General features: G+C 38.8%; 1 protein-coding gene across 4 annotated transcripts in view; it reads right to left on the bottom strand.

The window, feature by feature from the left end:
- The window catches only part of LOC148873158 (ARM repeat superfamily protein), an 86,998-nt gene that overhangs the window by 4,279 nt on the left and 64,655 nt on the right, over positions 1 to 18,064 (bottom strand). For all 4 annotated transcript variants that reach the window (XM_088963523.1, XM_088963524.1, XM_088963525.1 and 1 more), the window contains 2 exons: positions 12,000 to 12,127; positions 11,607 to 11,804 (listed from right to left, as the gene is read on the bottom strand). In XM_088963523.1, coding sequence (XP_088819649.1) covers positions 11,607 to 11,804; positions 12,000 to 12,127 — 326 coding nt within the window. The remainder of the gene's footprint in view (positions 1 to 11,606; positions 11,805 to 11,999; positions 12,128 to 18,064) is intronic.

Below are 18,064 nucleotides of genomic sequence, written 5' to 3'. Positions count from 1 at the left end.
CAGTGTGTAGAACGCACACTGTTGGTTCCGTTCTACTTACAATTGTGTCATCTTCAGCAGAAGCGGATCTTGGTGTCCTCTTTGGGCATGAACACCAACTTTGAGAGATACACCATCTTCAGCAGAAGTGAATTATTTTCCATTTTTCAAATATTTCATGCTGAAATACGCACACAATTTGGTGTTCAAATCAAAGTTCTCCATTCAGATAATGGTTGTGATACTTTCTTACTTCATTTCAACAGTATTTAGAACAAGGCATTATTCATCAGACCTCATGTGCATTCACTCCTCAACAAAATGGGGTAGCTGAATGGAAGAACCGTTAGCTTCTTGAAACTGCTCGGTCTATTCTTCATCACATGAATGTTTCTAAACGGTTTTGGAGTGATGCTATACTCACTGCATGTTTTCTCATTAATCGGAAGCCTTCTTTCATTTTTCATGGTCGGTCCCCCTTCTCTATCTTGTTTCCCACTTTATCTCCATTTCCATTAACTCCTCGTGCCTTTGGTTGTGTGTGCTTTGTCCACAATCTAAGTCCTGGAATAGACAAGCTAGATGCATGCTCAATTAAATGTGTCTTCCTTGGCTACTCTTGGACCCAAAAAGGGTACAAGTGTTATAATCACATTACTCGAAAGTGCTATGTCTGCCCTAATGTCACCTTTTTTGAGTCTGTCCCATTCTTCTCAAGACCTGAAGCACCCTCGTCTCCATCCTTACTTCCTCTTCCTCTTCTTGTCAGTGATCCAGTTCCAGATGCTACTATTGGAGTAGACTCATTACCTCATCTAGTGCAGATCACCACCGAATGACCACCGATCCGGCAAGTGTATACATGTCAAACGACACCGGCCCCTCCTCCAGCTTCTACCTCATCTACGGATCCTCTCATGGCTCCTATTGCTGAACCTTCAGACCTTGACCTACCCATTGCCTTATGGAAAGGTAAACACAGTTCTACCCTCCATCCCATTTCCAATTTTGTTTCATTATCTCGTCTTTTTACCTCACATCGCTAGTTTGTTTCACTTTTGTCCTCTATTTCCATACCTAACAATGTCCAAGAAGCTCTTAGTTCACCTGGATGGCGGCAGGCAATGGAGGAAGAACTTTCTGCTCTTCAACATACTCAAACGTGGGAACTTACTACTCTCCCACCTGGTAAGCATGTTGTGGGCTGTAAATGGGTGTATACTGTGAAATACTCGCAGTTGTATGGAGTGGACTACATGGAGACATTCTCTCCGGTGGCTAAGATTGGCTCTGTTCGTGTACTAATTTCCCTGGCAGTTATGTATGATTGGCCTCTGTTTCAGCTTGACATAAAAAATGCCTTCCTCCATGGTGATCTAGTGGAGGAGGTATATATGGAGCAACCACCTGGGTTTGTTGCTCAGGGGGAGGATGGTAAGGTGTGCAGACTGAAGAAGGCAATTTATGGGTTGAAACAATCGCCACGTGCTTAGTTCGGGAAGTTCAGCGAAGTGGTGAAGAGTTTTGGAATGAAGCAATGCCAGGTTGATCACTCAGTGTTCAGCTATGACTCAGAAGCTGGGAAGATCTTATTAGTGGTCTATGTGGATAATATTGTCATTACTGGCAGTGATAAATTGGGGATTGGCAAACTAAAGGTATTTCTGCAAAATCATTTTCAAACAAAAGACCTTAGAACATTAAAGTATTTCTTGGGAATAGAAGTTGCCAGGTCAAAACAAGGTGTAAATCTGTGCCAAAGAAAATATGTTCTTGATCTACTGGAAGAAACGGGACTGTTAGGTGCAAAACCGGCTGAGACCCCTATGGAACCAAATGTTAAGTTGAGCAGTGGTACAGGAGAAGTATTTGAAGATCCCGGAAGGTATAGACGACTAGTGGGGAAGCTGAACTATCTGACTATCACGAGACCCGACATCTCCTTTGCAGTTAGTGTGGTGAGCCAATTCATGCAGAACCCTCGTATACCTCACTGGGATGCAGTTCTTAGAATTGTAAGATATCTGAAAGGAGCTCCAGACCGTGGACTATTGTATAAACCAGGTGGAAAGCTTGAAGTAGTTGGGTATACAAATGCAGACTGGGCAGGCTCAGTGAATGACAGAAGATCTACAGGCTATTGCACATTTCTTGGAGGAAATCTTGTGACGTGGAAGAGTAAAAAGCAGACGGTTGTGGCCAGAAGCAGTGCTGAAGCCGAGTATAGGGCCATGGCACACATTAACTGTGAATTAGTGTGGTTGAGGAATCTCCTACAAGAAATTGGGTTTCACATGGATAAACCTATGAGATTGTACTGTGACAATCAAACTGCACTCCATATCTCATGTAACCCTGTCTTTCATGAGAGAACAAAACACATAGAGGTTGATTGCCACTTTCTAAGGGAGAAGATTCTTGTTGGAGAGATAAACACAGAACATGTGGGCTCGAATGATCAGTGGGCAGATTTGTTTACAAAAGCTCTAAGCTCAGGCAAAAGTGAACTATCTATGTAACAAGCTGGGATTATATGACATATATTCTCCAGCTTGAGGGGGAGTGTTAAAGTGAGCCGAATAGGGGTAGTTTAGTCATCTTATGTTTGTTAAGTGGTTTGCTTATGTGGCAGTTTTATTAGGACACTCTACCCCACACTTAAGTAAGGGCAGTTTAGTCTTTGTAAATGTCATTAGAATCTAATAACTATTAAGGGGGTCGACTGAATGGGTAGTCCATCAGATTTCGACAAACCCTTCTTTTCCTTCTTCTTCTTCTTCTTCTTCTTCTTCTTCTTCTTCTTCTCTTCCTGATTCGGGTTACTGTAGCAGCATTCGAAACACAAGGATTCAATTCCAGAGTACCCCAGAAATTCTCTAACAGATCAGATTTATTCACTTGGTCAAACTCTGGAAGACTAAGAGCCCAAGCTGAAATCAGATTTCCACTCCTGCTATCAAATATTCAATGCTTTTTTCCTTGTCCTCGAACACCCTTCTGTTTCTTTCTTTTCAAATGAGTAGCATACTGTGAACGGGATCATAGTTTTCAAGGCACCAAGGTGAGGCTAGGTGTCAGGGGGGGGGCTAGGTGATGGACTTTTTTATATAGAAAATATAGATCCTAGGGTAGTTCCCTAGGTACCATAGCCATATTTCCTTAATAATTATTCATAATTTTCATAATAAAAGTATAGAATTCATGTTAAAGTATAGAAAATCAACATATTCATGAGAAGAAGAAAAAGAAGGAAAAGAAAATTAAAAAAATATAGGGTTCAGGTATTGATTAGAAAATTCAAAAAATACAGTAGTAGTAGTACTGTAGTAGAAAATGTGTTGATCAGACAAAATTTTAAGTTCTTCCTTACTTAGTGGTTCAGGTATTAAAGTCTTTGAGGGTTCAATACAGCATTTAGCAATGTTTGTATTGATTAAATCCTAACAAATAAGAAAATAATAAAAACAAATTAGTATATAAACACACAAAATGAGTATTTTAGTTTAATAGTGCCTATTTTATAATTATAATGTCAAAAAATAAAGAATAAAAAAGTATTTTACAATACATAGTACAAAACTGCTAGGCGATTAGGCGAGGCGAGCCTCAAAGGGCGCCTTGTCGCCTAGGTGTTGCCTTGACAACTATGAATGGGATGCAGCTCCACAACCAAGCAAATGCTTCCATATAAAATTTTCCACACTACATGAAAAGAACAGATGAATAACTATTTCTTCCTCCTGGTTACACATATAACAGCAGTTAGCTAACTGCAAGCCTCTGGATTTCAAGTGATCTAATGTTAGGACACTGTCATGCGCCACCAACCAAGCAAATGCTTCTACCCTTGGGGGCACTGGGTTACCCCACACTCCTTTAATCTCGTTTGGCTCCCTACTATCTCTCAGTAAAGCATTGTAGAAACATTTGACCGAAAATCTTCTCTGCATTTTTTCCACCATAAACCATCTGCCGTAGCTCTGGATATATTTGTATCTTGTAATTTTTCCAATAGCAGAATACACTCATCCACTTCTTGGTCCAACAAAGGTCTTCTAAACTTCGGGTTCCAAATCACTTGCTCCCCTCTCCACTCATAACACTGTTCAATAGTTACTTGTTGATCTGTCAGCTTGTAAAGTCTGGGACACACCTCACACAGTTTTCCCACCCCAAGTCACCCATCTTCCCAAAACATTATCCTAAGCCCTTCCCCCACATTAAACTTAACCATACTTCTGAAGTCTTGACTAAAACTCATGATACCCTTCCATACACTTATCCCATACGAACTTCTCACCTCCCTTGACTCCCATATGCTTCATCATATAAAAAGAGATTCCACTACATCCGTCTGAATAGAGCATTTGCTTTTTGGTACTGGTTGACTTCCCACACTTCTTTTCTCAACCATCCAAACAAAAGGATACTATATGGTAAAAGTTATTTTGTAAATATGACAGTCTGGTTATATGACGCTTTATGATGTAATCAAGAAAAAGGCTGGACTAGAATTTAAACATTCTGATGGATAAGCATCTGTTCAGAAAATATAGAATGCTTCCACAGCACAACCAATTAATGATTATTTTTTCAGCTCTATTAATCTATTCTGGAATCCATTTGTTAGGCCCCTCTTTCAGTCTGTTGTTGCATGTTTTTTTTTTTTTTTTTTTTTCCATAGACAAAAAAAGTTTTATCTTCAAAACCTTAAAGGCTTCCAGTGATGAACTTTAAAAATAATGCTCCAAGAAGCACCAAATCAATTTCAGAGAATGACACAAGTGGGCCTTAAATTTTGAACTCACTAATGGGCTTTGAAGAGAGAAGGAAGGGAGAAGGAGAAGAAGAGAAGTTGAAAGAAAAGAGAGCAATAATCTGGCCGCCCCCTTCACTTATTATTTATACTAAAACAATAGAACAGTACAAAGACAACTAAGCCCTTATAGGGCGGCAAAACATAAAACATCATATATAACACTAAAAAAACATAATAAAATTTGGACTCACATAACTACTGTGGTCCCCACCTCCTATCTAACAACTAACATAAAACATCTACTCAGAAAAACATCATAAAACTAATTAATCTTCAATACTCCCCCTCAAGTTGGGAGTAAATGTCACACATTCCCAACTTGCATAGATCATGTTCAAGCTTGTTCCTTTCCACCCCTTTAGTGAGAACATCAGCCAGCTGCAACTCTGAAGAGACATAAGGCAAACACACTTCTCCGGTTGTTACCCTTTCTCTTATAAAGTGTCTATCAACTTCAATGTGTTTTGTTCTATCATGCTGAATTGGATTGTGGGCAATATTGATTGCAACCTGATTGTCACAGTATAACATCATAGGCTCCTCTGCTTTCACCCCAATCTCACTCAAAAGAGATCTAACCCAAAGAAGTTCTGAGACAATATGAGCCATGGATCTATACTCAACCTCTGCACTTGACCTTGCCACAACCGCTTGCTTCTTACTCTTCCAGGAGATCGAGTTTCCACCTACTAAGGTATACACTCCTGATGTAGACCTCCTGTCATCTAAGCCTCCTGCCCAGTCTGCATTCGTATAGAATTCTAGCTTCAGATTCTCATGATTTGAGAAAAGAATGCCTCTGCCAGGGTGCTTTTTCAGATATGCAAGTATTCTCTCAATAGCTTCCTAGTGCTGAACCCGAGGTGCATGCATGTACTGACTCGCAACACTGACAGCATAAGAAATATATAGTCGTGTCATAAACAAATACAGCAGTCGGCCCACCAATCTTTGATATCTCCCCACATCCTTTACCAATTCACCATCCACACCATTAATTCTGTGATTTGGATCAATAGGAGTGTCTGCTGGTTTGGTCCCCAGCTTCCCAGTCTCTCACAATAGGTCAAGTACATACTTTCTCTGTGAAATGAAGATCCCATGCTTGGATCTTGCGACTTCAATCCCTAAGAAGTATTTGAGATCACCAAGATCTTTGATCTCAAATTCTTTCTGCAATGATTTTTTGAGATCATCAATCTCCTCCAGATCATTACCTGTCACCACTATATCATCCACATACACAATCAGAATCGACACCAAAGCATCTCTCCTCTTCACAAAGAGGGTGTAATCAGACTGTGTCTGTGTGTATCCAAAACGGATGAGTGCCCCTTTGAACCTGTCAAACCAAGCCCTAGGTGATTGTTTCAGTCCATACAGAGATTTTCTGAGTCTGCACACCTTTCCTTTACCAACACTTTCATAAAAGTTTGCTGGAATGCCCATATATACCTCTTCCTGTAAGTCACTATTGAGGAAAGCATTTTTGACATCAAACTGGAACAAGGGCCATGAATAGGTGGCTGCTAGAGATAAAAGAATACGAACTGAACTCATCTTAGCTACTGGTGCAAAGGTTTCCAGATATACAACACCATAGGTCTGAGTATACCCTTTTGCTACCAACCTTGCCTTGTACCTCTCTATATTGCCATTGGCCTTATACTTCACTGTGAATACCCATCGACATCCGACTGTCTCCTTGTCTGGGGGGAGATCAACTATTTCCCAAGTTAGGTTTTTGACCAAAGCATCCATCTCATCTTGCATGGCTGTTTTCCACTCAGGTTTGGATAGAGCCCCAGTAACATTCCTGGGTATAGACATAGAATCCAGGGAAGAAAGAAAATCACGGTAGGAGGGTGATAAGGCACTATAGGAAAGATGGTGTGAAATGCAGTGGGCTGTACACTTTCTCTTCCCCTTACGAAGTGCAATGGGAAGATCAAGATCAGTGGGATCAGCTGCAACAATGGTGTTAGGGATAGAAACATTATCATTAGAAAACATAACAGGCTCAAGAGGAATACCTAGAACTGTATTTGCCGAATTTGGAGTTTCAGAAGGAATAACAAAGAGTGGTGTGGTTCGAGGATGTGTGGAGTCAACCATCATCTGTCGACACTGATATTGCTGTGACGCTGCTCATAGTGGCTCAGGTAATGAAACTGTGGGTGCAAGTGCTGGTTGAACTGATGCTGGCTGAATTGATGGAGCAGGTGGTGGCTGAACCGATGGAGGTACCACAGAAACAAGAAGAGGAACAGATTGTGAGTTCTCCTCCCCAAAACTCTCCCCCTGAGGAAAACCACTCGAGAAGAAGAATGTGGATTCAAAAAAGGTAACATCCATAGTGACAAATATGCTCCTCGACACTGGGTCATAACAGCAATACCCCTTTTGGTTCTGAGCATACCCAAGAAAAACACATTTCTTGGCCTTAGGATCCAATTTCTTGCGACGAGGGCCAAGAATGTGAACAAAAGAAACACAACCAAAAACCCTCAAAGGTATATTAAATATCTCTCTATCTGGAAAAAGGAGACTAAATGGTACCTTAAACCCCAAAGTCCGTGAAGGAACACAGTTAATCACATGTACGACTATAAGAACTGCATCTCCCCAAAATTGCACAGGAACTGAAGCACACACCATAAGACTCCTTGCCACCTCCACAATGTGTCTGTTTTCCTCTCAGCAACTCCATTCTGTTGTAGTGTATATGCACAACTGCTCTGATGAACTACACCATGTTCTAAGAGATACATGGTTAGGTCCTTCTCAAAGTACTCTCTGGCATTATTTGATCTAAAAGCCTTAGTTCTTACTCCAAATTGTGTGAGAACCATATGGTGGAATTGTCGTACTAAGTTAGGAACCTCATCACGTGATCTCATCAAATATATCCAAGAATATCGTGTATAATCATCCACAAACAAGAGAAAGTAACGGGATCCTCCCATGGAAGGGATTTGATATGGCCCCCATACATTAATGTGAACAATATTAAAAGCAAAAGTACTTCTTTTATTACTTGGTTTAAAAGACCGTGTACAATGCTTTCCTAATTGACAACTCTCACACTCCAAAGTAGATAATTGAACAGACTCAAACAATTTTGGGAAAAGACATTTCAAAGAACTGAAAGAAAGATGTCCCAAGCGATTGTGCCAAACCATAATCTGGTTTATTGACTCTGACCCACTACTACTGCTCCTGCTAACATGATGGCCCTGATGTCTCGGAATCTCATCCAGAAAGTAGACTCCATTCACCTCACGACCACTCCCAATCATCTTCTTTGACTCCAGGTCCTGCAAAACACAATTACCAGGAAGAAAGGTCACAAAATAATTCAATTTTTTTGTCAAAGAACTAACAGACATTAGGTTGGTATGATGTCAAAGGACATGTAAAATAGAGAATAGAGTTATATCATTGGTCATTCTAACTGTCCCCTTCCTAGCAATGGGCATATGTGAACCATCTGCTGTAGAGACTCTGAGCAGATGCTCCTGAGCACAACTGATAAAAACTGAAAATGGTAGGGGCATTAGTCATATGCTCAGATGCTCTTGAGTCTATAATCCAGGAAGGTCCCTCCTTACCCGAAGTGGATGCAAGATACGCAGTTGCATATGAACCACCTGTATGTGCAAAGGAAGTGGTGTAGTTGGCTCCTGCATTCTGCTGTCCATCTGGAAGGCTAGAGCTGGGTGAACCTTTCTTACTCATAAGCTGTCCAAACCTCTCCAATTCTGTTCTCACTACTGCTACTGCAATGGATTCCCAATCAGTTTGGGAGAGAGGGGCTGAATAGTCTCCTGTAGTGGCTACATTTGCATTTCCCTTCTTGTTTCTTATTCGAGCAGGCATAAGATTTGGATGAAGCTTCCAACAAGTGTCCCTGGTATGCTTAGGCTTCTTGCAATAATCACACACCAAGTCCTTCTTATCTTCCCTTCTAGTCTCAGTACTCCCTCTGTCTCCATTCGACTTAGGTTTTATTGTACAACCCATAGCCGACCGGTCAATCCCAGGCTGTCTCAGCATTACATTCCTCCTATTCTCCTCTCCAAAGACAAAAGCATAGGCCTGAGAGAGTGTCACACCCTCCCTAGAAAGAATCTGCTGCCTAGCAATGTCAAATTCAAGGTTCAACCCTGCCAAGAACTCAAAAACCCTATTCCTCTCTACCAGTTTGTGATAAGTTGCTGCATTATTTACACTTTCCATACCACAGTTTCTAAGTGATCTATTTCCTGCCATAGGGTTTTCGGCATGGAGAAATACACAGCAAAAGGTTTTTCTCCCTGCTTCATACTTATCACCTGATTTCTTAACTGATAGGCTCTAGCTTCATTTTGCTTCTGAGAGTAGGTTTCAATCACTCCATCCCAATCTCCTTTGCAATATTAGCCCATAGGAAATTTTTTGCAATATGAGGTAACATAGGATTACACAGCCAAGACATTACCATGTAATTCTCTTGCACCCATCGGGAAGAATCTATATCAGGTTTCTTCTCCTCCCCAATGAGATACCCTAATTTTCCACGGGCACCAATAGCCATCTTAGCTGATTGTGCCCACTCCAAATAATTTGTACCATAAAGTTTTACTGTAGTAATGATCCCAAACCCAAAAATATCACTACTACCTCCAATACCCAGTCCCACAGTACTGGTAGATTTCATCTCGGTACTCCAACTCTCCATTTTACTTTAAACAGTTCAACAATAAGAAAAAAAAATAGATTGGAGACCTTCAAAAAATAATTTAATACCACACACACAAAAACCAACCCTTCCGGAAGAAGAAAACCCTAGCTGGAGGGAAATCTCTCTCCTCCCCACACCTCCCAATAGAGATAAAAGTGAATCGATCACTCTGGGAGGCCTAGAAAATTTCAGAAACCAAACCACCCTCTTCAGAAAATCAAAAGAAAACTAACAATACCTGAGCACCCAAGATCATATCAAAAACAAAGAGTCCAACTTTTCTAGAACTCTTCCCCGTACTCCAGTTCTTCCTGATTTTGATGCCGAACAGTAGATCACCTTCCTAATGTCTAGATCCCACCAAAAACTCCAAGAACTGGGCAATCAATAGCAGATCGATCAGCCCTTTACTACTTCATGCAGTCGGCTGATCTAGGGCTGCATGAGAATGCTTCAAGAAACCCTAGCCGATGCTCTGATACCAAGTAGAAATCTGCTGAATTAAAAAAATATGAAAGAAAGTAGTTTCTTGAAGAGAGAAGGAAGGGAGAAGGAGAAGAGAAGAAGTTGAAAGAAAAGAGAGCAATAATCTGGCCGCCTCCTTCACTTATTATTTATACTAAAATAATAGAACAATACAAAGACAACTATGCCCTTACAGGGCGGAAAAACATATAACAACATATATAACACTCAAAAAACATAATAAAATTTGGACTCACATAACTACTGTGGTCCCCACCTCCTATCTAACAACTAACATAAAACATCTACTCAGAAAAACATCATAAAACTAATTAATCTTCAACAAATAGGTTTCTAATAGATAGTTTGTTAGTGGACTTCTAATAGCTAGTTTGTTAGTGGGTTTCTAACAGCTAGTTTTTCTTCTCTATATAAAGCCAAGCAATCACAAGCATGAGGCTTACCTATACTTTGAGAAGCCTAGAACTATCTTTTGAGAGTTAAGAGAGTCCTCTCTTGGGTGAGTGAGTTCCCAACCCCTTTGGGTGAGTGAATCTCCAAACTTGTTGCCTCCTTGTAATCCACATGTTAGTAACAAAGTTCCATCCGACTACTCTCTTCTATTTTATTTCTTTTGAGCAAATTTCTTCCACTTTCTCTCTTCTTATCTAATCTACATCATTCAATTGCATACTTAATAGTGAAAAAATGATGTATAACAACCCTAGCTAGTAATGATGTCTACTCTTGGGATTTCTAAATAGTGTTATTGGCTGTGCCAAAAGCAACCTTGTAGTTGGAAATCTTCAACCTCTAACAGCTAGTTTTTCTTCTCTATATAAAGCCAAGCAATCACAAGCATGAGGCTTACCTATACTTTGAGAAGCCTAGAACTATCTTTTGAGAGTTAAGAGAGTCCTCTCTTGGGTGAGTGAGTTCCCAACCCCTTTGGGTGAGTGAATCTCCAAACTTGTTGCCTCCTTGTAATCCACATGTTAGTAACAAAGTTCCATCCGACTACTCTCTTCTATTTTATTTCTTTTGAGCAAATTTCTTCCACTTTCTCTCTTCTTATCTAATCTACATCATTCAATTGCATACTTAATAGTGAAAAAATGATGTATAACAACCCTAGCTAGTAATGATGTCTACTCTTGGGATTTCTAAATAGTGTTATTGGCTGTGCCAAAAGCAACCTTGTAGTTGGAAATCTTCAACCATTGTTGGCTTGGTAATACCATAAATAATGTATTTTAACTCTGAGATGGGGTTGCGGAGAGGGATGCAAATACTATGAGAGAGTATGCAAAAACAAAAAAACACATGCCTATCAAACTCTTGCGACTATTAGGCTCTGGTGCTTTAAAAGATGGCCCAATTAGTAGAATACTCTGGACTATTAGGTATGTGCATCACCATCTATCTGGTTAATCATCCTAAGTGATACCGAGGAAACATGCCATGTTTCTCTCTGATTGTTCAAGACTTTCAGAAACCCAGAATTACTCCAGAGTCCCAAGTCAGACCTTTTATAATTCTTTTAAGATTTCTTGTTGCCCTCCCTTGATAAACTGTGCATAATCATATTGTGAAGAAAGTGAAGTTACTCTTGGAAATTACCTCTGATAATTTATCAAAAGTTTTCACCAAATGGGATAAAATAGTTTCTTTTAGCCTCCCATCATCCGCTTCTATTGCTGAGAGAGATTTCAATGCAGCTACTTCATCTTCCTGTGATCCATACATTATCGTCTGATTAGCAGATATGCCATCAGCCACCAAACTTGTATCTTCGACCAGATGAAGATAAGGATCAACCTGTTTTAGTTGTAATCATTGATTATTCTCAACCATAAATTGGTCACAAAGAAACTAAAGGATTAAAATTTAAATAAGCTATATTCCCCACTAAAGAAAAGGCCTATTAAGGGTAATTTGATTTTTATTTATAATGCACAAATAAAAAGCTAGTTTGGTGATTTATTTTATCAAGGGAAAGGTACAGATATCAACCGTATCATCCGTCAATGTCGCTTTAACTAGAGGAACCAGTTGTGGAAGATTCCCTGCCTTTGCTGAAAATATAAGCATGGAAGATGCCAAGGTAAAGAGTGACCTTCTGCGAGATGGCTGTAAACCTCCTTCAATTTGGAACAAAGAAATGTATATCAGAAAGGATATTTCATCAAAGACATGCATCACCCCAGGAGGGGGTATATATATATGGCCTTTATTTTCTATATGCAAATTAAATAGAACATTTGAAAATGATTATTTGAATGACATTATCCAGACCAAGTGGCTACTAACCTATGATAGGTTAACATGGCTATTAACCTATGCCATATTTCAGTTTTCTCTTCATGATGTATGATTCTGTGTACATATAATGTTTATAGGTTTTAATGAAATTTGTTATTTATCAAATAAAAAAACATTTCCTAATATTTATCTTTTCATTTCCATTGTTACCTACATGAAACACTCCTGGAATACATCTCAACATATTCACCAATACTTTTTAAAATACTAAATTGTTTTCAACAAATTTTATTTTGTTAAATGTTAATCCTATCAATGTAAGCTTTCAATTTATATGTACATAAATATCATTCAAATAATTTATTTTAACATGATTAATTTTCTTTAAAACCATTGTTTTAAAGTTTACAATTATGGATGACTTTTTTCCTTTCAAAGTATATACATAATTTAATCATCATCATTCTATACCTTATCCCAACTATATGGGGTTGGCTACATGAATCATGTTTCGCCAATCCGTTCTATTTAAAACCATATCCACTGTTAAACTATTAGTGCTTAAATCATATCTTACTACTTCTACCTATGTCCTTTTTGGTCTACCCCTAGCTCTTCTAGCCCCTTCCACTTGACAAATCACTTCTTCTAACTAGATCTATTGGTGGTCTTCTATGCATGTGACCAAACCATCTTAGCCTACTCTCTCTCTCTCTCTCTCTCTCTCTCTCTCTCTCTCTCTCTCTCTCATTTTATCACTTATTAGAGCTATTCCTAGGTTTCTACCGATGGCTTCCTTCCTGATCCTATCCTTTCTAGTTTCTTCACTCATTTTCTGAACATGTTTCTTGACTGCCCAACACTTCTCCATACAAAATAAATGACCTTACAACTGTTTTATAGAATTTTCCTTTTAGTCTAAGCATGTATTCTCCTATCACACAAAAGTCCATATGCACCCCTCCATTTTACTCAACCTGCTCTAATTCTTTGGGTGACATCCTCAATCTCTCCCTTGTTATGAATTATTGAACCAAGGCACCGGAAATTGTCACATCCTCCTCATTCCAATCCTAATTGTATCCTGATTTACACTGCTATTATTACTAAACTTACATGCCATATACTCTGTTTTATTCCTACTTATTTTAACTCTTGTTTTAGGGCATTTGTTCATAAGCTTAATGTTGCATTTAATCCTTCATTAGTTTCATCAATTAAACAATGTCATCGGCAAACAACATGCACCATGGAACTTCTTCTGAATATGTTTTGTCAATTCATCTTTGATTAGTGCAAAAAGAAAAGGGCCAAGTGCTGAACCTTGGTGAAGAGCCATAATTTTATAAAATATAATAAATGTTTAATATATTAAATTTAGGAGAAGATAAATGATGTACCAGGATAAGAAGCATATTCATGTTTTAAGAGAGTCAATTGTTTCCAATGGTTCATTGGTGGTTGGTAGGAAAGAAGAAAAATCCTTCAATAGGGATCACAATCACCACCCAAATGGTTCTAAAATTTTTTCAAGAATTCAACAAACAAAAGGTGTCCCATTAGTGGTTTCCAACTATCCTTCAAGGTAGAGCAAAGATGGTATTCAGTACCAACCATTGTCTGAAGCTATTCAGGGGAGAAAGATGAGGGTAGTTTTAAGGCAAGAGATGAGGAGGTTGGTTGTAGGGAGAAAGGAGAGAGAATCTGGAATTTGGTGTGCAAATCTTTTGAGGAACTTATAAATAAGGACTTGTTGAAGCTAAAGTTGAGGGACTGGAGAACTACGATGACTTTCAGTTGGGGAAGAGGAGAGAGGAGGGGCACAGTTGGGGAGATTAGGGAAAGAAGGGGGGGGGGACCTCTGGTTCAAATTATAGGGGTGATGGTTTGAAGTTGAAAGAAACATGGAGTGTTAAAGTTTATTCTAAGAAGGAGGAAAAGGGAAATTCAAAGGAAGAAAAAGATAATGGGGGTTAAGAGACCGAAATCTGATGTGGCAGGTGACCTACAGTTTAGCACAAGGGGGGAGAGAAGGAAGGGGCAGAAGTACTTCGTCAGTTGGGTCAGGAGAGGACTTTTCATAAAGATTTGCTATGAACAATAATGAGTTGGAATGTTAGTTGGGTAGTGCTCGGAAGAGGAGAGTAATTAAGGACTTGTTTAAAAAGGAAAAGCTAAATATAGTGATATTGTAGGTAATGCAAGTGGCAGAAATGGATAGAACATGGGTGAGAAGTGTGTGGAGGTCTAGAGGTATAGTTTGGTCTTTTGTACCCTTGTAGGAGAACTTGGGAGGTTTAGTTACAATATGGTGGAATGGGGTGGTGGAGTCTTTGGAATAATTACTAGATCGATTGTCAATCTATTTGAAATTCAAAAATGTGAGAGATGGTTTTACATGTGTACTGTTGAATGTCTATGGTCCCAACAAATATAAAGAGAGCAGTGAAATGTGGGAGGAACCTTTAATATTAGGGGATTGTTGGATGGCCTGTGGTGTTTAGGTGGACACTTTAATGAGATTAGATACACAAACAAGACAAACAATCCCAACCAGATGGCCTCTACAAGTATGAGGAAGTTTAAAGAGTTTATTGATGGTTGTGAGTTAAAAGAGATTCCTCTCTAGCAAATCTTGTTCACTTGATCCAATTTACAAATATCCTCTATTTGCTCAAAGTTGTATAGCTTCGTTTTTAATATTGAGTGGGAATAACATTTGATAGGGTTGATGGCAATGGCTTTGCCATGAGTCACCTTTGATCATTGCCCGGTTAGATTGTAACTAAGGATTTCTTGAGTGGTCCCACCCCTTTTAGGTTAGAAAATATGTGGCTTGTACACCCAAATGAAGAAGTGAGGGGAGTACACTGGAAAGAAGTAAGGCTCCATACAAAGATACAAAGGCTTAAAAGAAAAATCAAAGAGTGGAACAGAGAACAATTTGGAAGAATTGAGGAGAGTAAACTAAGTATGACTTCCCAAATTGAGCAATTGGATGATAAGGTCAGGGACTCTTAAGTGAGGACAGGCATTTGATGGTCCTTTAAGGAGTCAAAAAATATTCTTGGGGAAAAAATCTATTGGAAGCAAAAATCAAGACACTAATGGATTAAGGAGGGGGATGGTAATACTAAGTTCTTCCATGCAATAGCTAATGGTTAGAGAAGAAAGAACTTTGTGGATAAATTGGAAGTGAATGGAAGTGTTGAATGATCAAAAGGAGATTGCCAATTGTTTGTGGATCATTACAAATTAGTTTATGAAAGGCAGAATGCTATTGGGATCAGTGTGGATGGATTGGATGGCCAAGGCTGGATTTTTAGATGGCACAAGAGTTGGAGAGGGACTTTGAATTGGAAGAAATTAGGGGGGGGGGGGGGCGCTGTTTTTTCAATGGAAAAATATAAATCTCCAAGACCAGATGGTTTCACTATGGCTTTTTATCAAGACTGTTGGGAGATTATTAAATCTTATCTTTGGGCAGTCTTTGAAGAGTTCGCTAAGGAACATTTTATTAGTCCTAGGATTAATAAGCCAGTCTAAGTTTGATACCCAAGAAGGGAGATCCATTCAGCCAAAAGGCTTCAGACCTATCAGCTTGGTGACTAGTATTTACAAAATAGTAGTCAAAGTGTTGTCACCAAGACCAAGAACAACCTTACCCAAATTGGCAAGCCAGTCCTAAGGGGCACTTATTCAAGGTAGACAGATCATTGATCAAATCTTAATTGCTATTGAGTGTGTATAGGATTTTACGAGAATGGGAGAGAAAGGCTTTGTATGTATGGTGGTCTTGGAGACAAGGTTTAAAATTTTGATGTTGGTCAACCAAAAATAGGAAACGTATCGGATATGTCAGAAACATCGAATGAAAATACTGTAAAAATTATAGACATAGTGGAACATTATAAAATATGCAACATATAAAATGATATTTTATGAAAAGATAAAAGAAGCATAGGCACACTTTTAAATTATTATCTTGTTCCAAATCATTAAACAAAGCTAATAAACTAAGGGCCAAGATTTGACAATAATTGGACTCAACTATGATACTGAAAAATCAGATAATGTAGTAATCAATAGAGAGTGGTATTCATCAAAATTCATAAGGAATTTTAATTGATCAAAGCTCTTCCAATATCATGTCTTTATGGCGTCATCAATTTACCCATGTTAAGTAATATTTTGAGAAATCCCTAGGATCCTTTCTTTTGGAGAATGGAGTGGTTCACCAAATTAGTTGTGTACTAATACTTAATAAAATAGGACTTCTCATGCATTTTGTAATTCAAGACACTATTTAGTTTGTTTTATCCTAATCATAGTTGTCAAGGCAATGCCTAGGCGATGAAGCGTCCATGGAGGATGTAGAGTGAGTTAGCATGTTATTTATATTGCTGTTAGCATATTATTTATGTTGCTGTTAGAATGTTAGTTGTGCTGGTAGGTTAGTTATTTCAGTTATTTTCAGCTACTGTTTATTTGTGTTAACAGTAGGGGAAATATTGTAAGTTTACAGAAGAAAAACAGTCCCAAATAAAGAAACAAAAAACTGATTAGAAGATGAAACAAAAAGAAGACAACAAGAAGAGAAGAAGAGGAAGAGAATGATGGAAGAGAAAGGGATGAAAGAGAAGAGTTGTTCGTACTCTCACTCCTTTCCCTAATCCTTTTAATTAAAAAGATTAATCACTAATTAACAGAAATTACAATTAAGTCCTGAGTGGGGCAGCTAGCTAATTAAAACATAAGAAACTAATGCTAACAGTCCCATTAATAGAACATAACATAAACAACACAACTGTGGGCTATGGGCCATTCGGCCCATCTTCTCTACACTCCCCCTCAAGCTGAGCATAGATGTCAATCATGCCCAGCTTACTTGTATCATGTTGTAGCTTTGCCTTGGAGACTCCTTTGGTAAGAATATCAACTAACTCTTTCTCGGATGAAATGCTTGTCAACTTCAATATGCTTCGTTCTATCATGTTGTAGAGGATCGTGGGCAATGTTAATGATGGCCTAATTGTCACAATACAATGTCAGTGGTCTGTCATACTCAACACCCAATTCCTCCATCAGGGACAGAAGCCAAAGCAACTCAGAAACTCCATGAGCTATAGCTCTGTACTTAGCCTCAGCTGAAGATCTAGCAATCACTGATTGTTTCTTGCTCCTCCAAGAAACAATATTACCTACAACCATACTACAGTACCCTGAAGTTGACCTCCTATCATCAATGTTACCTACCCGGTCAACATCTGTATAGGCTTGGCCATGCTTAGCAAAAAGAATGCCTTTCCCTGGAGTACTCTTCAAGTAACATAAAATCCTCTATGTTGCTGCCATATGTGTATCTCTAGGGGTATGCATGAATTGGCTAATGCAACTAACAGCATATGAACTTCCATATGTCAGGGTGAGTCATATATAAATATAACAGTTTCCGTAGAAACCTTTGAAATACTCCACTATCCTTCAACAATTCTCCATCAAAAGCAGAAAGCTTGTGACTCGTATCAATAGGGGTAATCATCGGTCTTGCTCTCCTTTCACTTGTTTCAGTGAGCAAGTCTAGCACATACTTGCATTGGGATATGAAGATGTCGTCCTTAGACCGAGCCACTTCAATACGTAAGAAATACCTTAATTCCACCAAATCTTTGATCTCAAATTCTGCATTGAGGAAGGCTTTCTGGTTATCAATCCCTGTCACATCAGTGCTAGTCACTATAATGTCATCTACATAGACTATAAGATATATACCAATAATGAACCTCTCCTCTTCACAAATAAGGTATGATCAGACT

This window comes from Nelumbo lutea, chromosome 1, assembly GCF_056320005.1.
Source record: "Nelumbo lutea isolate HS-2025 chromosome 1, American lotus-T2T, whole genome shotgun sequence".
NCBI classification, from domain to species: Eukaryota; Viridiplantae; Streptophyta; class Magnoliopsida; order Proteales; family Nelumbonaceae; genus Nelumbo; species Nelumbo lutea.
Note: the sequence above shows the minus strand (reverse complement) of the source record. Positions and strands in the feature narration are given on the sequence as shown.